The 24,522-nt window shown below is 47.6% G+C and overlaps 1 protein-coding gene across 2 annotated transcripts in view; it reads left to right on the top strand.

The window, feature by feature from the left end:
• The window catches only part of P3H2 (prolyl 3-hydroxylase 2), a 65,383-nt gene that overhangs the window by 32,996 nt on the left and 7,865 nt on the right, over positions 1-24,522 (top strand). For both annotated transcript variants that reach the window (XM_039713788.1, XM_039713789.1), the window contains exons 2-8: positions 15,686-15,832; positions 16,780-16,969; positions 19,712-19,843; positions 21,116-21,258; positions 22,691-22,780; positions 23,131-23,171; positions 23,646-23,740. In XM_039713788.1, coding sequence (XP_039569722.1) covers positions 15,686-15,832; positions 16,780-16,969; positions 19,712-19,843; positions 21,116-21,258; positions 22,691-22,780; positions 23,131-23,171; positions 23,646-23,740 — 838 coding nt within the window. The remainder of the gene's footprint in view (positions 1-15,685; positions 15,833-16,779; positions 16,970-19,711; positions 19,844-21,115; positions 21,259-22,690; positions 22,781-23,130; positions 23,172-23,645; positions 23,741-24,522) is intronic.

The raw sequence follows: 24,522 nt of genomic DNA, 5'->3' as shown, positions 1-24,522 counted from the left end.
AGCAGAGGGAAGGCAGGGAGACCCCCCCAGCTCCAGTGTGGCTGGCAGCACCCTGTGCAGGAGGGTGACTCACCTGTGCAGGGCACTGGCTTGCCTGCTGTGTGCCAAACACGTGGACATGGCCATCACTCCTCTAGAGCAGCTGGTGGAGTGCGGGAAAGGGCATTTCCCTCTGGTAGAGGAAGGGCCAGAGCCCATCTGTGTGTCAGTGCAGCACCACTGTGCCCTGACACCTCTCACACTTTGCACACCCAGTCTCCCTGCTGGATGCAAGCAAGGAGAGCTGAGGAGGATTTTCTTTCCTTTAGTTTCACCAGCTTTCTAATTTGAGTCTGCCTGTCACATCCCTGCTCCAAACTACTTATTTGGCAGGGTCAGGAGTGTGAGTCACAGCCATGGCCCAGGATCCTGCCTCCTGCTTTGGCCAGCAGCACTGCAGCTGGGGCAGAGCAGATCTGCTGCTGATGCTTGCTGCAGGGCATGGAGCACTCACCTGGAGCAGGGGAGAGGCTACATTCATAGGTTAATGAGCAAAAGCTTTTATTCTGGTCTGAGCCCAGACCCTTTTCTAATGTGCTGCTTTCCAAAGAGAAGATTGTGTACGCTCACTTGGTAACCTCAGCAAACTCCTCCCAAGGGCAGGATCACACTCAAAAGAAAAAGTCAGTGGGAGATACATCTACACACAGGCTGTCTCTAATATCATGGGCTGGGAAATGAAACTGGATCCTAAAAGGAGACATTACCTAGAGACAGAATGGGCTTTGCAGAATTTGTGCTGAATAGGGGTATCCTTTCCATGAGGATTGTAAGGAACACAGGTTTTGTTCTTTCTGCTGGTGTCTGACTATATGACTTGTGGTGGACCCACTGCTGGGAGAAGAAAAGCAGCTCCAGTTGGCAGCACAGTGAAATGCAGGGTTTCCTGGAGATATCCCTCCTGGGGTCTGTAATGGCAGGATCATGTGTATCAATCCTCAAGGATTCATCTCTTGCACCCCACTGCTAAAAAAAGCAGAGAAAGTGAATATACAGACCCTTAGAAAAACTGCCTGGCAATTCAGTTGGTGAAAATGCCAGTGCCTGCTTCTAAGAAGAAAGACAGGGAGAGAGGGAGCAATATTTTGTTTCTGTTTAATGTTAAAGCAAACAAAAAGCCCTCTTAAGGATAAAGGAGACTCTCACAAGTGCTGCAGTCTGCTTGAGACGTGCAGAACTTTGTCCACAACCTTGAGGACTTGCAGGCCAGTTTCAAGCATCGTGTGTGTTGGCCAGACAACAATGAGCCCTTTGAACACACTTTGGGTCAGGGTACTGTTTTCTTGGAGGGGGAGAGGAAAGGGAGGCTGGTGCTTTGGTCTGGTATCAGCAGCCGTCTGTGGTGAGCCGCGGATGATTTCAGTGGATGGCAGGGCTGGCTGTGGCTTCTCTGTGCAGGGCTGGCTCCTGAGGCACTGAATCCTCAGCAGTGGGTCTGCTGCAGAACCATTGCTGTGCCTTCAAGTGCCTCTGCCCTAGCTCTGTGGTTTCAAAGAGAGCTTTTAAACTAACGTGGGAGTCTGTGAAATTACCCTGCTGCGATGTGTCAGCTGTTGACACAGCAACATGACAGCATGTCATCACTTATTTCCTGCTTGAGGGATCATAAAGCCTTTTTGCATGGTTTGGTGCCATCTGTTTTCCAAAAGAGAAACTTTATTGTATTTCTCTTGCTCTCATTGTCCTCCTCTTCCAGACTTGGCCTCTGGTGCCTTTCCTGAGCCTCGCTCATGAGCTCTCTGGGCTGAGGTGAGTGAAGGAGTTGCCCACCTTTCGTACATGTTTGGGGCTGCACTGGCCCTGCTCTGAGCCATCTCTTTGGGCTGCTGTCATCTGCTGACAAAGAAAACTATTCTGTGCAGCTAATGGGTACCTAAGTCTGACCTCTTTGCCTGAACAGCCTGGGACCAGCAGGCCAGCTGAGCTGTGGAGCATGAGACAAAAAAGTATAATATGGTCCTTGGGAGCAGCAGTTGCTTTGCAGCCCTAGTTTGAGCATCTGGACATGGTGGGAAGCCCTCAGCCCATACCAGAAAGTGAGTTTGAATCTCTAGCTGCTGTGGGAAGCCCACCCTGTCCTGGGCAAACCAAGGGGTGCAGCTCCTGAGGCTTTGGTCCTCCTGCTGATTCACTCAGAGCAGCCCTTTTATTCCAGCAGTCAAAAGCTGCTACTGTTGATGTTGGTCTGGTGTAAAATCCAGCCCAGAACTGATGGAAAATTGGAGGTTGTTGTCTCTCCTGCCCCATCACAAGACAGAGCTTTTGCTGCTGCTGCTGTCCTGCACAGCAGAGCCTTTTCCCTTTCCCAGGGCAGGGACAGGCCTGTGCAGTGCAGTCGGACGTACGGGCGGTCTCAGGGCAGATCCTTCGGAGAGCTGCTGGAGGAGCTTGGCTCGGGTCTCGTGTCAAATAGGATGAGGGAGGAAAACGCCTCCAGCTTGTTTGTGGTCTGGCAGCCAGAGAACTTTCTGCTGCTGTCATTGGAAACCAGTGTTCTTTCCTACATTTACGTCGCTCCTGGAATGTTTCTGCTGCAAGTGCCTTTGTGCCCCTCTCCAGGGACGCGATCCCGGAGAGCCAGTGGAGAGGGATGCTGCTGTCACAGACAGCATCTGTACATCATAACCCAGAGGGCTGAATGCAGCACTGATGCTAACTCTGCAAGTCTGCCCATGCCTCTGTTTGCCAAGTCGCCATTTAGGTCATGCAGATTTTATTCTGTGCCCCAGGTTTATTTTGGATGGAAAGCCACGTGTTTCCAGTGAAGTTACACCTGCAAGGATTTATGTTTTGAATTAGCTTCTGAAATGACCAAAACACATTTTTCAAAAGTTCTTCATATTTATGCTTTTTAAAGTACAAATCCTTCTGGTAGTGTTAGAAGGATGTTCTGCATTTTTAACAGTAGTCTGATCTGGGAGCAGATGAATGTTTCTCCAAGAGCTTCTTGAAATGAACAGCTGTTGTTCACTAAGTCAAACAGAAGAATTTTGTGGAAACTAAGTCCAAACTAATTCTCTTAAAAAGCAAAACCAAAATTAGATGCAGTATTATGGTTAGGTGCACGTGCCAGAGGCTGAGTAAATGTAACAACAGACTTGTGACAGTCTTCACCTTATTTAATCCATCGATAGTTGGCTGTAAATCTCTGTTTAGAACAGAAATGATGGAAAGCGCTGCAGCTCCTGCATTCTCCAGCCTGGGATGCTCTGAGCTGTTGTTAGAGGTGCATGGTGGCAGATCCTTCTCACTGGCTGTGATGGGATTTTTCAGGTTTTGTAGTTTCCCCTCGGGTTTGGGGCGAGTCCCATAGGATGTCTTTACATCCTTCCTGCCTCGCTGCCCTCTGTGACTCTGTGTCTCTGACTGTCTGTGCTGTCACCCTGGGTTGTGTTTAACCAAGTTAAAGGATCTTTGTGAACCAGATGATGATTAGCATCCTTACCAGAAGTTTTGTTAAAATGCTTAGCTATTTTTTTTTTTTAAATCCCTGCGCTGACATATCTGTTTCTTTCACCTTTATCTTTTCTGTGCCAAGGATAACCAGACTTGGTACCAGTGAGAGACTGGTTTGATTCTGCTGCTCCAGGCCAGAAAAAAGCCAGTGGCATGAAGTCTGTTAGATGGCAGAGTTCCTCTGCCTTTGTCCATGTCATGTGCTGCCATTGAAGCTACTTGCAGGTCTTATTTTCTACATAAATAATTTTTAAGGGTATCTGAGTTTGCTGATCGGGTTTTCAACAAAATGGAAACATTTACAGAAAGCAAAAGGGTGAATCAACATCTGGCAACTTCCTCAGCCACTATATTTTTTGTTCTTTCTTGTGGATAAATGCAAAATGAATTTCAAGTGTAGTCTTTGTGCACATAAAACCCTCACTGTCCAAGCATGATTGATTAGGGACGCTTTCTGTTTCCCTAATTCTCTTTCTTAATCTTGGCATCATCCACGTTTTCCGTCTTAGCTATTTCCAGTGGAGATGAAATGTTTCTTTGCGGAGGGGCAGGAGCCACCCACCCACCCACGTCGGAGGCTCCTGGACAAATGGGCCAGTGTTCCCTGCAATCACGGTGGGAGCAGGAAGCCAGCCCCTGGCCACAGCTCAGGGCAGCAAAGCCATAGAGAGCCTGACCCTATTTGACTTCTCTTTTCTAGATCTCAGTCTCTATAAACAGCTTTTGATGGTATTTGCCTTTCAAAGAGGAACCAGGGTGTGGATGGGAACAGTGACAAAGAGCCACTTATAAGGACTGAGTGAGCTCTTACAGGAGTACACTGCATAATTTTCAGATCAACAGAAAAATCTTGCAATGTCTTAAGCCCTGACGTGTCATCTGAGGTTTTTAAATGCTGTCATTCTGCCTCCCAGCAGTCAGGGCCAAAAGGTTTGTGCTCCTGTTCAACAAGGAAACTCAATCATGGGGGTGCTTAGTGCCTGGAAGAAGAATTCCCAGTAAATCAGAACCAGAGCCAGCAACTGAAAGCAGAACCCCAGTGCTTGGAAAACACTGGCCTCTCACAGGAGCATGACTTCATGTGTCCTCAGCAAGGGCAGACAGCTCCTCATTTTCTGCATTGTGGAGCCCAGCTCTGCCCCATACAGCAGGTACTGTCTGTCAGGGTGCCATCAGTGCTGGGGCTGCAGCACGGAGCTGCAGTGCTGTGAGTGCTGACAGCCTGTGCTCAGGGGGGTCCCCACAGCATCCCTGTGGGACACACCACTCCCGGGTATCCTGCTGCATTCCTGTGCAGCTCCCCACGGGCTCCGGATCATCCTGCAGCAGCTGGCAGGGCTCCCTCTCAGAGGGAGCCATCCCTCCCTGGAGCTGCACCAAGCAGCTGCTTTCTCCATCTCAGGCAGGCAGAGCAAGGCAAGCAGTGATGGAATAAACACCTGTGTCCTGCCTCAAGTGACACGTGCATCCTTTAGGATGTTCTTCCCGGTGCCAGTTGAGAACTGAGGAACTGAGGAGCCAGTGCTTGGGTAGGAGAGCAGTGAAGGTCATCCATCACCACGGATGCCTTCCAGCCCTTGATGTGAAGGAGGTTGTGGAGGGGTGTGTCTGTACAGGGTTTCCAGCAAGCAGGGCCACAAGGGTGTCAGAAGATGGAGCTTTACACTGTGTGTGAGTAACTTCATCCAGGCTGTGGCTGGAATCCTGCCTGGCTCTATCCACATCTGCCCCCAGTAGAGGAATGTGTGCAGACCGAGTGCCCAGTCCATGCACTGCTCTTGCCCAGAGTAGTGGTCTGTGTCTTAATTCCAACTTGTGAGTAAGAAAGGTGAAAGTACATCAGAGTCGGAAATGTGGGATGTGCCACTGACCAGCCCTTGGCAGAGGGCACATCTCTTGGCTGCTCTCAAGGATAGACATGTGCCCACTTCCCCTTGGGTCACTCACTCCTTTGGCCACGTGTGAACTGGTCAAACTGGGAACTAACACATCCCATCCATGTCATTCTGCTAATTCTTGTGAAGGGAAAACTGCACCACTGGGAGGACCCACTGTGCATTTCTGTAGGTTCTTTACCAAGCCAGGATAATAGAATCAGTGAGGATGCCTGTGAGCCTCAGTCAGTGGAAGCGCAAGCCCTTAGCTCAAGTCTCCTTGCCTTTGTTTTCCAAGCAGGTTTGCTGTAGGTGTCTCCCGTTGGATGGGGATGTTTGGCAGCCCTCCAGGATGGGCAGCAGTTCCTGGGCAGCTCACAGGGTAAAAGTGATGCTGCAGCAGCAGCAGATCTTGTGATTTGGTGCTAATGGCACTCCATTACTGTGCAGTTATAAGGGGGTTTTTTATCCACTAATTAACTAACAGTTTGATTTTATGGCGATACTCTGGGCTCTACTACAAGTGGGCAATTGTAACTCAGCATCCCAGTGGGGCCCCAAAGGAGGGGTTTGAAAGCCCTGCTCTGTGTGCAGCACATTTGGCAAAGGCTCCTTCATCCCCCCGCGGGATCGAATGTCCTGATAAGGGGATGGAGCTGCAGGGCTCGTTTCACTCCTTCGAGGAATGGCATTAGGAGAGCAGCCCCGAGGTCTGGTTCTGATTTGCTGAGAGACATCAGACTCCTTACCTGCAATTCAGGGAAAATGATACCTCTCTGCAGGGGCCTCGCAGGGTTCAGCTGAGATTAATAGGGGAGGGAGAGAGATGAAATATCTGTGGCGTTTTGTTGTTACTATTAATGATGTAGAGTGTGGCCAGGGCATCTCTGTGAATGATCACTGCATTTGCCTCTTGAGGTCTGGCTGTGTTTCTGCCCTCCCCTACCCTCTACTAATCAGAACAAAGTTAAACTTTATAATAGAAGGGCTCAGAAACCAGCATTTCTCAGTGTCTGAATAAAAAGCAGCACGTTTCCTGGTGTAATTAGGTCCAGGCTCTCAGGAAATGAAGGCTGTCTAGCTGATAAGTGTTTAGTAATGATTACCAAGCCAAGGCTGGGGAAAGCAAGCAAAGTGTTTTCATTTCAGAAATAGCAAATCCAGCTGAGACTTGTGGTGTGTGTCATGTATGGAGACGATTGTCCAAGTGGTATGTGGCCAGAGCACGAGCCAAATCTGCCCTGTTGTAAATCCACAGGAGCCTCTGGAGCTGCACCAAGAGCCTGAGTAGCAGAGCACACATCTCCATGCAGTGCCCTTGGGCTGTCAGAGGTGTCATTCACCCAGACTGGTGTTACTCTCAAAGCCAGCAACTCCTCTCTCAAATTAGTAACAGTGCTCATCAAAGCTGGGGGAGCTGGAGGAGGGTAAGAAGTGCATTTGCAAGGGTAGAGTTACGTCCTCTGCAAAAGAAATTCACGTTTCTTCAGTGGTGCTGGGTAAACTGAGTGTGGCAATGCACGAAGGTGGGTTCTTCAGTGTGCTGTGTGTCAGCCCTTACGAAAGAGACCCTCTCCCCCAGAAATCTCAGGGTCAGATTTTGCAGGGAACATGTTTGGAGGTTGTTCTGCTGTGAAGTCAACACAGTCCATCCCATGCCAGCATACTCATCCTGCCAACAACCCTTGAGACCTGATGTGCTCTCAGTGTTCAGGATGAGAAGGTGCCTTGTGGACCCCTTCCCCTGCCCTGTTTCGTGTCCCTTCATTTCAGAAGATGCCTTTTGGTGGGAAGCCCCATCCCTGTTGTGTTCAGATGGGTTTGAGTTTTATGAACACTGAGCATTGGAGGAACTGAGGAGTTTGGCAGCGCCGCTGCAATTCCTCTTTCCTTCCAGATGAGTGAGCCTTGCAGTTCCATATTTTCTGAAAACTACCATAGCCTAGTGGTAGGTCTTTCTCTACCACATGTGTGCTCTGGTGAAAATAATATACTGATGTCTTAAAATCTCTCAAATCCCTTATTTATTGCAGCCTGTATAAATGAGTTCCAGAAGGGATTACACAACTCCCAGGAGGACAGGGCCATCAGTGGCTTTTGAGCACAGTGGTGCAGAAGCAGATCCTGGTTCAGGAAGCCTGTAAGCTGCTGGGCATGGCTGACAATGCCCTGTGTGTGAGGGTCACTGTGTACCCGCCATGTATTTATGGCTTGCCCACAAGTGTCCACCCCTGGCCACTGCTGGGGGAAGATTCCCGGGATAATCAAACCTTTGGACTGAACTTGGCAGCCAGTGTTCCTGGCAGGACCTCTCCTTTGCTTTTCAGATCAACCAAGATTAAATTGCAGAACTATGGGTATATTTTCACTTGTTCCTTGTACTCGCTCCTTTTCTCTGCAAACTTTGTTTCCAATGCAGTGCCTTCGTGCTGGCCCAGTAGTGCAGAATCAGCACAGAAATCTCTTCTCAAATATAGCAGTTTTCTTCAAACCCACCTAAGGCATAAGCTGAGTTTGCTTTCCCTTGGTGTCAGTCAGTTCCCCTCATGGTGAGCACAGCTCACCCCCAATCTGTAGATCTTCTACAGACTTTGCAAAATGCTTGGATTGGAATCTGATGGTTTATTTAATCAGATCTGCAGTGCCCTAATGTCCATCACCATCATGATGGCTTCCATTAATTCAGCAGGTGTCTGTCATTATTTGCTGGTTTATGACTTGAGCCCAGGAAAATGTATTCAAGAGATATTGTGTCTGGAAAAAATGTGAATTAAAATAATTTCCTTGAAGATTGTCAAAGGTTTTGGATGAGGGAACAATGCACAGATATGCTGTGAGTCCACTTTCTTGTTGAAATTTATGGTTTGTTAGCTTTTCTCTTTGCTGCCCTATCACAGATCAGGGCAGGGAGAGATAACCTCTTCCTCAGATAGCACAATCCTGTTTGCAGCCCACCCCCAGGGCTCTGCACTCTGCTTTTCAAACCAAAGCTCTGGTGCTAATACCATAAACTGAGCATGGTGACTGTCCAAGTCAGTCAGCACCTCCTCCAGGAGAAGACTTTTCTGTTGCTCAAGGGAGAGGTAGGGAGGCAGTCCTCAGGCTGGCACAGCCCTTAAGCCTGTTGACAAAATTCCATTTACAGCATAAAAGGGCTGCAAAAAAACAAGTATCATTTATCACCAGGTCGCTGTGGCTTCCTGGCTCTGGGATGGTGGTGGAAAGCCATGTCTCTTCAGAGCAGGGCGTGTTCTGGGGACACACGTAGCTGTTTGGATGTTGTTAGGTAGCAGCAGACAAGCATATACATCTGCAGAGGAAACTTTGGCTCCCAAAGGGCATTCAACAGCTCATCATGTCTGACTCTTCTGAGAGGTGCTGAGCCATTGCTAAACCGTAGAAAGGGAGGAAAGTTTCTGCTGTTAGAATTTTTCTGCTTGTCTCAGAAAATTTTTCTGCTTGTCTCAGATTTTTCTGTTGTGTTTCTCTTAAGTGTTTTAGTAATTACTTCCATAGAGATACCAGTGTGGAGACAGCTGGGTTAGGAGTCTGACCCAGTTATCAGTCAGTGCAGCTTGATTAGCTGCAGTGTCCATGGTGGCAGGATGCTGGAGAAAATTCACATCTAAACTGCAAAGCTGCTTTTAATTGTCTGCCAAGTTTGTTTTGTTCTGGTTTTCCCCTAAAAGCATAAGACTTTCTTCCCTTGATAGCAAAGGCTTCCCTCACTCCTCGCCAGTGCTTTCAGTAAGATTCACCTTTCTTCTCCCAGGTATTTCCATGACTCTGGGGACCAGCTGCCTCTCAGTTATCAGTCATAATATCATCTGAAAGCTCATTATTTGTCTAACAGGTAGTGACCTACAGGAGTGCTGGTGGTCCCTGGGTAGGGGATAGTCACATCCTGCTTGTTCCCAGCTGCTCGATTTCATTAGCTTAAAATGCCTGGGCTAATCTTTGATACTTTTCCAGGTGATCAACAGCTCAGGCTTCCACAGGGATGTTATAACAATAGGAGGAAGGACATGCAAGAAGAAATTCTGCTGTGGAAATCCTGGCTGGTTTTATACTATTCACCTTTTAGTACCAAGCACTGCTTGGTGTCATTAGCCTGTGAGTGTATTGCTTCTCCCGTGCTACCCATCTCCAAGAGAACTGGTTAATTATCTGGCCAAGGAAAAATCTGGGCTGCAGGAACTTCATGGTAACCATCTGCAGAGATTCCTGAGGGCTGAATACATCCCACCTTTTCCTCATTGAAAATCCTGTTTCACACACAACTTAGCTGCTCTCAGAGTTTGTCAGGCAGAACTGAGTGTCTACACAGGACAAAATGTGGCTCAGAGTGTATTTCACAATCAGTCAGATCGAAGGTTCAGTAAACACAAACACATTTCCCACTGCTTGCTCTGCAGATGAATCCTGCAATGCTTCAGTGTGCTGGAGATTTATATGGGAAGGTTCCTTCCTGCTGGGAATTGGTTTTGCTGTGAGTAAATGCCGTGTTCCTTGTGCAGGATTTGTTACACAACTGTGCACTGAAGCATATAATGCACAGCCAGAAACGTGTGGAAATCTTCATTCTTACATGCCTGGGAACAGCTCAAGAAGAGCATGTCAGAGGGGGAAGGAAAGGAGAATGTGAGGGTCAATCTAATTTGTTTTTTTAGTGCCAAATGGCCCTTTCAGACAGGGTTATTCAGTCAGTCTGCTCAGCATGGACTCATGCAAACATAAAATAATGGCAGCATGGTTCAAGTGAGAGATTAATTAAGAAATATGATTTCTGTCTTCATTAATTGAAAGAATTTTTTTCCATGAAGAATTTTGAAGTGGTGTTTGGTTTTAGATTTCCAAGTATCTCCCAGTTTCTAGAGACTTACATTCATAATCTAGTTAACTCATTTAACCACGCACCTACCAATGCACATATGTTTGTGTCCTGAAAATTGCCTGTTGGAATACCAAAAAACCCTAAGCCATTTCTAAATTTCCTTTCATGAGAGATTTTCCCTGTGCCAGTTCTGCAAATTTGTTCTGTTTTGGATTTGGGTCTACCAGAGTGATTGGTAGGCAGCACACAAGCTGGGGTGGTCTAAGAGGAACTGTCCAAAGCAGGCTGGAGTTTGTGTTCATTTTGAAATTGAAAAAAAACTATGAAAAGATATGTGTGGAGCCTCCAGGAAAGCATCATTATTGCCCTCCATCACAGCAGTAGCAGGGGTAGGAGGCAGCTCTGTTTATCTTGAGTTGGAAGACAAGAAACTGGTAAAAGGTTTGAGGAGCAGGGGATGGTGTGGTACTGAACTTAGGAATGGTCTCACACCTTTGGCTCTTGGTACCTATTCCCTGCACTTGATTAAGGTCCTTTCCTGCTGTGTGCTTGCCTTGCTCTCTGATTTTGGTGGTTCTGTGGGGCCAGTTGGTGCCATAGTGGGCTGCAAACACCTCAAGCATCATTCTGCAAATGTGTGACCCATCAGCAGAAGGAAAATTTCCTGATTAACTTCTCTGGAGAATTTCTTCCTTCTTATTTGCAATAATAAAATAGTTGAGATAAGGTCAGGTGCTATTTATAACTATCTCACTGCTCCTTGTTCCTTCTCTCCTGGGCAGTAAGCTCTGCACAGACACAACGAGATTAATCCTCCATGACACTGAACCTTTTATTTCCCTTGTTGTGCTTGCAGGCTCCAGAACCTCCTTCCCCTGCAGAGCCCAGTGCACTAAGCCTTCAATACAACACAGCAGCAGTGGAGCTGTGGAAAAGTTTAGAAAAACATTATCTGTTCAGCAAACCAGGGATTGTCTGCGAGGTTGGAAACTTTGGTTTCTAGGTCAGCTGAATGGTTTGAAATTTTTCATCACAAGCTCCATGCCAGGTTCCTACACTCTGCAATTAACTGAGGTTATGTGCAAGTTGGTCCAGTCCTGGAATGGCAAGAAATGCTGAGGGATCTGACATGATTTCCACTATATAAACCTTACTTCTGTTCCCCTCAAAAAAAGTTTTAATTTAAACTATATTTTATGTGATGAAAAAACTTTAATATAGAAGCAGATTGGATTGGGACAGTCAGACACAGAATGCATGGCAGCTGCCAATATCTGATATTAAGTTCAATGCAATGGGAACTCAGTAAAAAAAATAGTCTGAGGTCTTGGTTATATCATACCTGTGCTCTCTTTTCTCAGGCAGTCAGAATCTGTATTGCTTTGGCTACGTTGTCTCTAAAATCCTTTGACTTTTGCACCTCTTTTATCCTTGTTTTTTGCCCTGAAAAGCTCAGGATGAGCTGGGAGCAGCTGAATACCTGTAGTTGCTCTGGTTCCAGCTGCTTCTCCCCAAAGTGTCAGTGTTCAGCACAAGCAGAGGGGTGGTGGGAGAGCAGCCCTGGCTGCACGAGCCGACTGTAAAGCTGTGCAGTGCTTGTCTCACAGACCTGGCACCCTGCCTGTTCCGCTTCCTTATCCCCACTGCCAAGCTCCAGAGAGCAAACTTAAAGGACTGGGAGTTTTGGGTCATTGTAGATGAAGCCATGGTGCTGCTGTGAGGCCTTTTCCCTCGGGAAGTGGACAGGAGTTTGTGCCAGCCTGCTGAGCATCTGGCACGAGAGGGGCTTTGGTCAGAGTTCATTTGTCTGCAAGGGCTGAAGGCAAGTGTGAATTCAGAACATTCCATCTGCACATGGAGCTGAGCCAGTCTGAGGTGTCTGGGGCAGTGATGAGGTGAATCCTCTCTGTTTCTCTTCAGGGCACCCAGCAGCTGAAGTGGGGACAAAATCAAGCAGCAAGTTAGACATATTTCAGTGAGACAGTTTGTTTCTTGAGCCCAGGAGCTTGGTGACTGTGGCATCACAGGTACAAATCAGGTTCCTCAGCATGGAGTTTACTGGTTTAAACATACCTTGACAGGTCCCAGAATGACAGTGAATAGTAAGGTCTGCTAGCATTGTGTTATCTGTCACCTGCAGCCCATGAAGGCTCCATAAAGGATTTTCTTAATGGTTGTCAGTGAGAAGTGGGTTCAGTTGTCTAGTGATGATCAAGGTGCTCACCCCAGGTCCTTTCTCCAGGAACAAACCTGTGTTTGTTCCTGCACAATGCTGCAGTTACAGCAGCCTTCCTAGTCCAAGCCACCTCTGCAGGCTGGAAGCCCCAATCCCACTGAAGCCCAGGCCAGCATTGTCCCAGCTGGGAGTGAAACTGAGCATTTGCAGTTTGCTGAAATTCTTTCGTCTGAGGTTCTGCTGCTTAAAATACTTTTTAATGAACCGCTTCTAAATCTCATTGAGGAAAATAAGCATCTTCCAGCATCAGAACCCCGCAGCACTTACGTGTTGTGTTTTCCCCTTCTCAGCTCTAGGTGTTGGTATGTTAAGATCAAAATGGACAGGGCAGGGTGTTCCCAGGGCTCTCTCAGTGCTGATGCTCTGATTTCTTGTGTCTTCTCTGGCTGAAACACACAGGGTTTGGTGCAAAGCTGCAGCAACAGCCCAGCGTCTCATTCCAGCAGGGTGAGCAGGCAGGGCTTAGAGCACATACTGAGGTTGTGAGTCTACATTTGTCATTTTTTCCTTGCTGATTTTCATTCAGCAGTTGTTGTGCAAAGATCAAAATCTCCTTGTGTTACGTGCTTGTGCATGCTTATGGCCCCCAAGTTGCTTGCCATCCAAATAAATAAAATTACTACTCTGCGGGAGAAATGCTATTACTTTTATTGCTATTAGTTAAAAACAATGGAAAATCAGGCACAAAGAAAACAAAATTATTTTTTTCCAATGGCTGCACAGTGAGATTGTGACAGGGCCAGGAACTGAGTCCAGGTGTCCTGAGTCCCAGCCCAGACCTTTAAGCACCAAAATATCGTGCTCCTTGTGAATTCAGAGTGTTTTGGCAAAAGTTTCCCAGAGTGTTTCATAACTAATGTCAGAGCTAGATGCTGAACGTGTCTTACCAGTTAGGAATTTTGCTTTTATACACACTCACTGACTTAAAAACTCTCCCCAAACTTAGCAGCTGTTGGCTTCTTCATGTTGCTTGAATGTTTCTAAGGCAAATATGGAACATGATAAATGGAAAAGCATTGAGTTGAAATGTTCTGCTTCAAGTCCACTTAGCAAACTCCAAAGGTCATCTCTGCTGTGTAGAGCCAGCAGGACTAGACATAGAGTGAGCCTTGTTTGAAAGGGATTTTCTGTTGTCTAGAAATCAAGCTCATCCTATTTCACAGGGGTGGATATTATCCAGAAGAGCTAAGCCCATCCTGGGATCTCTGACAGTTTTTGACAGTTTGCTGAAAAGGATCTAGAGCTAAGAGGAAAAAGAACATTCCACAGCAGACTGTTGCAGGTTGTGTCTTGAGGGACCACTTTCCCCTCTGAGAGGTCTTTAGTCCCTTTTAAATCTGCACAGGCAGGGTGCTGTTTGTGAATAGAAACCTGTGGTGTGGAAGAATGCAATTCCCCCAGGCTGCTCAAATAGTGGCTTCTTAGCAGTCCTCTGGATCAGGTCAGCAGCTCACATCTCCAACAAACCTTTTGTTCCATCTTGACTGTCTCTAATTACCAGCTGCAGTGGCATTCCCACAGACACTCAGCAGGACCTGAAAATTCCCTTTGTGAGATGCTCTGGTCAGTCCTTTATCCCACATCCGATGGTGTCCAGCTGCAATGAACTTTTCCAGAGCGGGATTATGGTGAAATGATCTATTTCAAAATGGAACATGTGTTTCTGAATAGGAATGTTTCTTAAAAAAAAAAACAAAACAAAACAAAAAAAACCAACCCAAACTTCTACTCTGAAGGGGTTTTGGTTTTTTATGTGCTGTCCGGGTTAAAAATTTCTTGTAGTCATTTTTCATGCCTGCTGGAAAGCCAAGGGATTATTATGGAGAGTGGTGTCCTTTGGAAAACTCCAAATAAAAGACTGGAATAGATGTTGTTTTTGCAGTAAAATCTGGCTTCCCTGCATATGTTGTCAGTACAGAGATAATCCTTAAAAACTTCTGAAGTTTACACAAGGCACATTTTTTGTGTTTCTGTGGGCACTGCAGCACAGCTGTGCTTTGGTGTGCAAGGCATGGGCTGGGATGCCGTGGCTCTCACCTTCCTTTTGGGGACATTCCCGTGTGTTTCCTGGGCTGGCTCTGCCCTGGAGCCACTCTGCTCTGACAGGATGTGAAGCTCATGCTTCCCTGCAGGTCTCTGTTCCCATTCTGCTGGTGGGGTTTGTCTGCTGGGTGCCTGTCCAGGTGAGCTGCTGTACCATGGATGTGCCTGGGCTTGCTGGCTCTGGTGCCTCAGGAGCAGCCTTGCAGCAGTGGCACAGGGCTTGGTGTGGGTTTTGCTGTCAGGGAGAACACTTGGACACAGCCTGGCCTGGGCTAGCACGAGCCTGGCCCTGGCTGACAGGTTTGGGTCAGGCTGCTGATGTATCCTAGGGACCTGACTGCAGCTTGCTGGTACTCAGTGGTGTTGGCTTTCTTTCAGAAGCAAGTGTTTTAGTGATTTCTCTCTTGCTAGCTCGTGCAGAGGTTTCACCTGAACATCTGTTCTGCTCCTGATGCTCCCAGCAGCTGCCATGGATGTGTTCAATACTAGCAGTTCTCTTTGTTTATGAGGCTTTCTCCAGGGTGAAACTGATGTCTGGTCTCAGTTCTCTAGACCCAAAATAATTTGGTATATCAAAATAAGCCTCTCTTTATACCTCTGCCACCATCAGCAGAGTCTGGCCTTTTCCAGCTATACACAGCTGAGCTTGATAAATGGTCCTCAGTCTCTGTCTCCAAGCAGAATCCTCAGCCTGGACATAGCTCAGGTTCCAAGGCTTGTAGAGAGAGCAGCCTTTGCAGCTGCTTTCCCCTTCTCTCTCCACCTCATATGTCATGAGAGCATCTTTCCACCTGGGACTGTGCAGGGGGTTGGAGTAGCTGAGTTGAGAGGATGTGCTGCTGGAAAACAGGCTGGATCCCATCACCAACAGGCTGGATCCCATCACCAGCAGTCAGGCTGGATCCCATCACCAGCAGACAGGCTGGATCCCATCACCAACAGACAGGCTGGATCCCATCACTAACAGATCCTGTTGCAGTGACTTGTCTGGCTCTCAGGAGCTCCAGCTCTTTCCATTTCACTTACATGGGGCTTTCCTCTCAATTCAGCTTTTTTCTTTAGCCTCTGCATTCAGGTTTTCCTTGGTTATCCCATCATTTCCCAATCCAGTGGTGTCAAAAGGGTGTCAGAGGATGCAGCACAAACTGCTGTGTTTACTTTCTACATCGCCAGTCTCACTTGGTCTTTCTCACCTTGTTACAGCTGAACAAGCTGGAGGAGGCAGCCAATGCAGCTCACACCTTCTTCATGGCAAACCCTGAGCACATGGAGATACAGCAGGACCTGGAGAACTACAAGACCACGTCAGGGAAAGTCAGCTTGATTGACCAGGAGGCCAGGCAGCACATGGTGAGTCTGAGGCTGCCCAACTAAAGTATCAGGAAGTCTGGAGATGAGAGATTAGGAGGACAAAAGAGATTAATCTATGAATGGGGAAATTTTTGCAAATACAGAAAAACAAACTCTCCCTTTCAGCATTTTCCCTTAATGCAAGCCTGCTCCTGCCTTCTCTAGGCACTCTGCTCCTTGTTTGATTGCTACATCCCCAGCCTGGTCCCTCTATTCAGAGAATTGTGGGGTCATCCATGGCTGTGAACACACACCAGCAGACAGCTTTGATGGAAGCCTCCATGACATCTCAGCTCCCTTGTGTTTCCTCCATGACAGATCTTGGCTCCTGTGTGTTTCTTTTGACCTGAGCTCTCCCACCTAGGCAGGGTACATGCACATGGGTGGCTGTGGTGGTGAGGGTGCAGAGTGGCAGGCAGGAGAGTGTCAGCTGTTTCCACCTCCACACAGCAAAAGCCCAAGTCAAATGCCAGGGCCACCCCCAACTTCCCAATTTCACAAGACTCAAGGGAGCAGGAGTGGCTGTTGGGTGTAATTGATGGAGGTGCTCATTAGGGGCCATTCTGAAAAATGACCAGTCTGTTCTCTTGGCATTCAGTGTTGTTGTTTGGTGGGAGGGTAAAAACAACAAAGACACCAAACAAAAAAATTATTTTTAATATAATGCATAATTTAGCAGTGGCACTGAGGATTCCCTAAGTATGGAGGAGTTCAGAAGAGCATTTAGGCAGGTTTATTAGGTTCCACTGGTCCAAAAGTCTATTGATGGCTTAAACATGATTTGTACAAGTGGTTATATCTGATAGGTATTTGGGGAGGTTGTCCTGTCCCTGTCCCAGTCCCCTTGTACCTTCTTTTGAGAAGCATCTGCAGTGGCAAGGGCAGGATGCTGTGCTCCAGGCAGCATGGCCTGCTCATGCTTTGTGTTCTGCCCACCTGCTTTGCAGGAGGATTACAGTGCTGGGGTGAGGCACTATGACAGGGAGGAGTACCAGCTGGCCATTGAATTCCTGGAGCGTGCCCTGAAGGGATACTACTCCGAGGATGAGGATTGCCAGGTCATGTGCGAGGGACCGCAGAGATTTGAGGAGCACGAGTACCTGGATTACAAGGCTGGTCTCTACGAAGCTATTGCAGGTGAGATCTTTTTGCATGTTTATAGTTCTCATCCTTGGCCCTGAAATGTTTTTAGTTATGGAGTTTGGGTCATTGGCTGGATTTGTTGAAGTTTCTTCCATCTCTGCTGCTGGTGAGTAACACTGCAGGAGGCACCTGGAAGCCCAGAAAGTGCAGACTCAGAAGACGGTGAGCTAGAATATCTCATTTTGGTCCTGAACAGAAGCTGGGCTAGAAGAATTGCATTTCCAGATGTGTGGAGCATTTGCAGCTTGCTGTTAGAGCTGGAAGTTTAGGTGCTTTATCGTAAACTGCTTCCGTTTCCCCTGTACACAGTCTCACACACCTCCCTGGAACCTAGACATGGCTGGCCTTTGTTTTTGTTTTCTGTTTCTGAGAGCATATGAAGAGAGCAGCAGAGTTCCCTTGGCCATGCTCCAAGTGGCCAGGAAAGTTGCCAAAAAGGCTCGTAACATGGATTTTCTCCCCATCCAAAAGGATGCATTTGTCATTAGTGGAGGCCCACCTAATTATGATCTTGACTGAAATCTCTGGAGAGAATTGAGCATTGCTGTGTAATCTTCAGATTTGCATGTGTGGCTCTGAGCCAGAGAGGATTAAAACAGTTCATTCTCAGTGGAAATGAGATTAGATTTAATTAGTCGTAAGGGAAGGAAGAGCAATAAATAAAGGTTTGTTTGGTGACAGAAATCTTATTTGTCTGCTTATGGTCTTGGAGTTGCATCAAGCCCTGAAATCTTGCTTCTTATGTGGAAAATACTTCACTTAGATGCAGAATGTTTTTTGGGTTTGCATAATTCTGTTTGTGTCGAGACAGGAAATACAATTGAAACAACCAAGAGGAGAAACCACCAGCATACCGGATGGGAAGCTGCCCTGGTGGGGTTTGTTTACCCATGCAAAAAATAGAAGTGTTGGAAAGGCTGACTTGGTACCAGTGTGGCTGTCAGCTGATCAGGCCTGCTTTCAGAGCTTTGACCAGAGCACCAGGACACCCATCCAGAGAGCAGCCTTCAGTGGCAAAGCAAACCCAGCATCCTTCTCACTGAGAGCTGCTGCTCTTCAAACAGGACAAACAGCTGAGTACAGCCCCAAGTTGAGTTCAGCCCCAGTGAGCTGAGCTGTTTCTGTGCTGGCCCTTCCTGAGCACAGACAGGGTCATGGTGTGGTGGTGCTCAGAGCAGGACATCACCTGGGGGGAACAACAGCCAGAGGGTCCCTGCAAGTGCTGAGGCTTGGCCATGTGTGCCTGGCCATAACACCCCAAACCCCAGGACCATTCAGGCACCCAAAGGAACATGGAGTTGAGGGAGGGAAATAAGGTCCTTGATGCAACTGCTTTTCTGTAGGAAACTAGGTGGTTCCTTCCAGGACAGCATAATCCAAAGTTCACTCCTGGTCCAAGGCACTCAGGCCCAGATGTTTCAGTAGGGATAGGAACATGCAATATACCAAGAAAACGAGAGTTTAGGTTTTTTCAAAACTCATTTCTCTTTCTAATCCCTAACTAATTTGCTGTGCTGCTTTTTGGGGTTGAAACACTCTCACCTTTTCCCCCCAAGGACAGATATATTTCAGTGAATTGATTACAGTACCAAGAAAAAGCAGTGCTTCTCAGCGATGGATTGATTATTTCAGATCTAGGATGCTTAAACAGGTTTAAATTACAAGAATATGATTTATGTCCTTTCCCTTCTTGCTTTTCTAATGTAATACCCTCGATGTGCATGGTAAGTCAGATAACTACTCAGGCTACCTGTCAAGAGCACATAGGCACTGTTCTGAGTTTCCACTTGATTTCATTGCAAATTCCTCAGGCGGTTTTTATGGCAGCTCTAAGAAATGCTTTGGTAGCCGAGCATGTGATTATTTTCAAGCCTGTGTTTGTTTCTTAAGGTTTTTAATTGTGTGCAGAGACAGAGCAAGCAAATTAGATTTGTAAGTACATTGCAGCAAAGGCTCCAAAATGGAATCAGATGTCAGTGTTGGCTTTGAAATTGTACAGCTGGTACAACACCTATACCGTGGAGTCCCACTAGTCAAGAAACTTTGTTAATGGCACATGTTTACCATGTGCTTGTGATTCCCTAGGGGATGCCTCATCTTTGAGAAGCAGCAAACAGGGGGATTTCTGCTGCCCAGATTTGCACCTTGGACATTTCAGACTGGCCTTGCTTGGCCATGCTGAGAATCTGCACCAACCCCTCTTAGCTAAACCTCTGTGCCCTCCGGAGCTTTCTTGCTGCAGGAAAGGAGAGGATTAAGGATGAGCCAAAGGAAGGGAGTCTGGAGCTGGATTTCGTGTGGCAGCACATGTGATCACTTTGTCTTCACCTCTCTGCTTGCTTTGTGTTTGTCTCTTGGGGTTGAAGTGCTACCTGCCACCTGCAGCAGCAGCTCCTGCTGCACTAAAGAGATGCTCAAGCTCCCTCTGCAGTTGAGAGAAGGAGGAAGGCATTCCTTAAAGGGGGCAAAAATATAACTACAACTCTGTCAAATTGGCTTTGGGAAGGAGCCTGTGCTCTTTCCCTCCATGCATGACAGTATCCACGTCCTGCCCATCCAGCTGGATCCAATTTGGATACCATCTGGTCTGTGCATGATGGACAACACTCACCTGCCAGGCCAAAGCAGTGTGAGTTGCACATCCTTCAGCTCAGCAGTTTGAACCTCTGTCTGTCCTTGTCTGGGCACCATGACCATCCCCTCAGCTCAGACCACCTCTCGCTCTTTTCCTGGCAGATCACTACATGCAGGTGCTGGCCTGCAAGCACGACTGCGTCCGGGAGCTGGCCACGCGCTCGGGCCGGATCTCGCCCATCGAGAACTTCCTTCCCCTCCACTACGACTACTTGCAGTTTGCCTATTACAGAGGTAAAGCACTGCACTGCTCCCCACAGCTCTGCTGGGTTCTGTTCATTTTGTGCAGGTTCAAGCTGTTCCACGTGGGAGTAAGGCTCTTTTCCCCTGATATCTTCAGTGCAGTGAGGCAGAGGCATGGTCTGAAAGAGAAGCAAAGGACATTGTCTCTTCAAAAGTTGGGCATTGTCTCTTCAAAAGAGGCATTGGAAATTGTCTCTTTAAAAGTCAGGTTGACTGAAATACAATGAAGTAGTTTTATGAAGGTGTTTTAGATCATCAGGCAGGTTTTAAAAGCCCAACCTTTAGCTTAAACATTACTATTCTTTAAATAAATCATGCTTTTTTAGGGTCCTTTAATTTGCCTTTTAATATTAAAATCCTTGGGATTCATATGTTTCACATTTTCTGAAACAAACTGATAACTGATATATTTTCTAAATTAATATATAACAGATACATGACTTAGCTCAAGCGTATCCTAAGATGCCAATTTTTGCCAATTACCAAATATTTTAGGATTCACAGTAAGGTTGACAGGAGTTGCCAACATGGCAAAATGTCAGGGGTTGGCAGTGCTAAAAAATCGTGCCAGTTGTGTGGTTCTGTATGCTATTTTATTATGTTTTGTTACATAAAAGAAAATAGAAATCTGCTCTCTCAGGCTTTTGCTAAAAACTCTTTGCTGAGAAGGGCAGACTGTGCAAGGGTCAAAATTTCTATTAAAACATAAAGATTCTTCATTCATCAACACAACAGGAAGAAAGCAGGAGGAGTCAGTTCATGTATGGTGTACAGGCTTCTTTTTTCCTCTGCCCACTTAGAGGTTTTCTGGGGTGGGTGAAAACCCCTGGGCCCTGAGAGATGCTGCACAGAGAGGCAGTTTGATGCCAGACAGTATCCACGTCCTGCCCATCCAGCAGGATACAATTTGAGTACCATCTGGTCTGTGCATGATGGCAGAGAAGTCTTGTTTCTGTGCCTCAGTTTCCTTGCTGGTGAAGTGCAGTGCTTAAGACAAAGAGGCCTGGTCTGTGCATGATGGCAGAGAAGTCTTGTTTCTGTGCCTCAGTTTCCTTGATGTTTCTGTGCCTCAGTTTCCTTAAGCACTCCTTTTCCTGAAGTGAGTGCTTAAGACAAAGAGGTATCAAAAGAGCCCCATGAAATCCTGGGCTGCTGCTTCAGCTGATGGGGGAGCTCAGGCTGTGCTTCCCTCCCTGCAGAGTCCCCTCCGGGGCTCTGTGTGAGCCCCCTGTGCCCCTCTGACCACTGTTGTGTTGCCCCCAGTTGGTGACTACGTAAAAGCCCTGGAGTGTGCCAAGTCCTACCTGCTGTTCCACCCGGATGATGAAGATGTCCTGGAGAATGCAGGTTATTACGAGGGTCTCTTGGAAGGGACAGTGGATCCAGCCACCATCAAACCCAGAAAGGTGAGTGAGTGACACCTCAGAGCTCTTGTGGGAGGCTTTAACAAAGAAATCTGGTGGAAATTAAAGCAGCCTGGCAGCTTTCCCCAAGTGGGACCACTTTAAAAAGAGAAGCAGAAGTGCTGGGCTCGCTGGTGATGCTGAGCTGGTGATTTTCAGGGTGCAAGTTCAGAGTCACTGGTGTGGAGGAGAAGCCAGTGGACAGGATCTGCTTTAAATGGGGACTTCAGCCTAGTAAAGCCTGAGCAAGGGCAGGGAGGGCAGTGACCAACAGTGCAAACCCTCCTCTTGTTCAGTGCTCCGGAGGACACACGGAGGAGGAATGCACAGAAACTGAGCAAAGGGCAGCATCTCTGCAGACAGGGCTGAGAAATATTTTCCTAGGGGAGGCTGGGATCCCAGCATTGCTCTCAAGTCTCTTAGCTTGGAGTTCAGGGCTCAGCCTGTTCTGCAGGCAGTAGCTGAGCTACCACAGAGAGGTTAGGCTGGGGTCAAATAACCAAACTGTGTGTGTTCCATCACCCAGCAGGACAGGCTTCCTCTCCAGTCTGGGCAGCCCTTATCTGTGGCCCTGGGGCTGCCTTCCTCACCACACAGAAGTTCATCCCATCCCATCCCATCCCATCCCATCCCATCCCATCCCATCCCAGGTCATTCCCCTCACACCATAAATAGAGTGTTGGCAGGAACTGTTTTTTCCATTCCTTTGGGAATTCCATGACTTCCAGGCAAATCAAGGTGAATTTGGTAAAGTACTAAAAAAGAAAAGCAAAATTATAAAAAAGGAAAACAAGAAAAAATGTTGTTTTCCCTCGCAAAATGAATCTAAGGAAAAAACCTTGAAGTTGACGAAAACATTTAATTGTTTACAGTGTTTTGAAGTTTTCTGTTAAAAAAAAAAGAATTTATTTTTGCTTTGCACAATAGTTTTCTAGGAGAAATACCAGTGTTTTGTTTGCAGATTTTTCATTCAAAAGAAAGCCCTCTGATGGACAGTTTCCAGCTGTCTATGCTTTGTGGCCCCCATCCAAGCGCTCTGAGTGCATCCCAGGGCCAGGCCATGGGCTCCATGGGGGAACTGAGGCACAGCCCAGCCAGGGTCCCTGCCCCACCAGCCTGAACTTGCCCTCATTCTGGGGTTTCTCTGGCCAGCCTTTTGCCCAGCTATTTTGAGGCTCGCCAAGGTGCTCAGGAGTTTCTGCCAGCTATGGACATGTGTTTTGGGGATTCAGGCCTCCTAAATGAGTTGCTCAACACCTTCTGTCGTGTATTGAGTGGCTCAACCTTGTTGCCTGGGGTTGCTCCAAGCACCCCTCAACCTGAAGCAATCTGCAGCACTACATGAAAACCAAACCCCCCTGAAGCAGAGGTGCATTGCCACTGTCTTGCAAAAGCTGGGCATGTGCTACTGCTGCTGTTCTCCCTCTCTTTGCAGGAAGCCAGAACGCTGCTGCGGCGCCACAAGCTGGAGTCTCACCTGTTGCGCGTGGCGGCGGCCGGCCTGGGATACGCCTACACGGAGCCGGTAACGCCTGGCTGAGCTGGGCCAGCACCTCTCAGCTCTGGGACCCCCCACCCTGCCCCTCTCCTGTAAATCCAGCCCTGTGTAGGTGAATCAGGAGCTGGGTCCTGGCCTGGTTTGTTCCCTATAGGAAAACGGGGATGGCAAAGCAAAGAAGGCATTCCTGGGGTGAAGGAGAGGCACAGACAGCCTCGTCCACATTTTCAATCTGGTTAACTCAGGCCATTGCTCAAAGTCATGTGGGATGGAGCCAGAGAGGCTGGCTGATGTCCGTGGGAGTCAGGCAGAGCAGGTAAAGCCCTGGCTTTGGATGGAGCATTAAATTAAGAAGTTTGTGTTCTCTTTTCCCACAGAACTACTGGAACAGGTACGGCGCCCGCCAGGACGAGCACAGGTGAGCCACAGCTGAGCTGCAGCTTCACCATTCCCAGGGTGGGATCAAGGGATGTGCTCATGGTGGGGTACCAGCCTGCCACTCAGGGGTACTGCCCACCCACCCAGCACACCATCCTGGTTGAATTAGTGCCCTTTTCCCCTTGCCATTGCAAACATTCCCACGAGAACCTTATTTTAGCTGAGTGCCTCAAAAACAGCAGTGGTCTAGAGAGAACTTGATTGCTGAGGCAAGGGGTGCTGGTCAGATTTGTCGGTGTCTGTGCTTTGTTGGTGGAAACTGTTGCTCTCATTACCAGAAAAGCAACGTTTGCCACAGGACAGGGTGAGTGCTTCAGCTTGTATGGCTGTGACATTTGTACAAAGTACTGATTTGCTTAGGGTTTTTGTGTGTTAGTTTCAAAAGGGAGCAGAAGTGCAAGCTGAAGAACTTGTGGCCAAAGTTGTGATGTTCCTCTTCTCCTTTGCTCCTCAGTGTCCCATCAAGCATCAGCAGTGAACCCGAGGATGGGCCCCGGCTGTCCCTGACAAAGAAACCCATGCCAAAGCCAGATCGAGAGCTGAAGGAGGGTAAGGCTGATGAACATATCTCAACAAAATTGGGATATTTTTCCTGTTGCTAGAGACTACAGACTGTAAAGGCTGGCCACAGAGCAGTGAGGGCCACTCCTGTTCAAGGGAGTTCAAGTTTTGTTTGAGAGACAGACAAGTGCTGCCACAGAATTTCTGGGTCTGTGGATCCCAGGGCACTGCTGTGCCCTTGGACTTGTTTTTTGCACCTGCTGGGCTACTCAGTACAGAGCCCTGAGATGTGGAGCTGGGAGGCTGGGTCTTTCTCACCATGGAGAAAGCAAACCAGCAAACAGTAGCCTTCTGTCCAGGTGCTTTTAAGATCAGGGTGTTCCCTGTTGTCCAGGCTGCAGAAGGATGGGTGCTGGAAGCAGCCTGTCCTGATGCTTTGCTAAATGTGCTGGATCACACCATACAAGCAACCACTTCTCTTTGCAGACTAAGCTTACGATTTCATGTCTTAGCTCACATGAAATCACTTGTTTATAAGCCTGTCAGCAGACATTTCAACTGATTTCAGCACATTTTCAGCAGCCACAGAAAATACCGTGACATCTACTAAAGACAGGATTTTTCCCCTTAACAATTTTGAAAAACAATATTGTAGCCAAGCACCAAAGCAGAGTCCTTGCTGCAAAACAACAGGGTCTTAAGCCAGGAGGTGTCTTGTGTCTCTAGTGAGCCAGCTCCACAGCAGCAGGCAATTAAACCTCCCTGTAATGCAGTGGGTGGTAGCGCTTTTTGGGGAATTTCACAGCTTTCCCCAGCCCAAGTTGTGTCCA

The sequence above is a fragment of the Passer montanus genome, unplaced genomic scaffold (genome assembly GCF_014805655.1).
Source record: "Passer montanus isolate IOZ18808 unplaced genomic scaffold, ASM1480565v1 scaffold29, whole genome shotgun sequence".
Classification (NCBI taxonomy): domain Eukaryota; kingdom Metazoa; phylum Chordata; class Aves; order Passeriformes; family Passeridae; genus Passer; species Passer montanus.
This window is presented reverse-complemented; position numbering and strand designations above follow the sequence as displayed.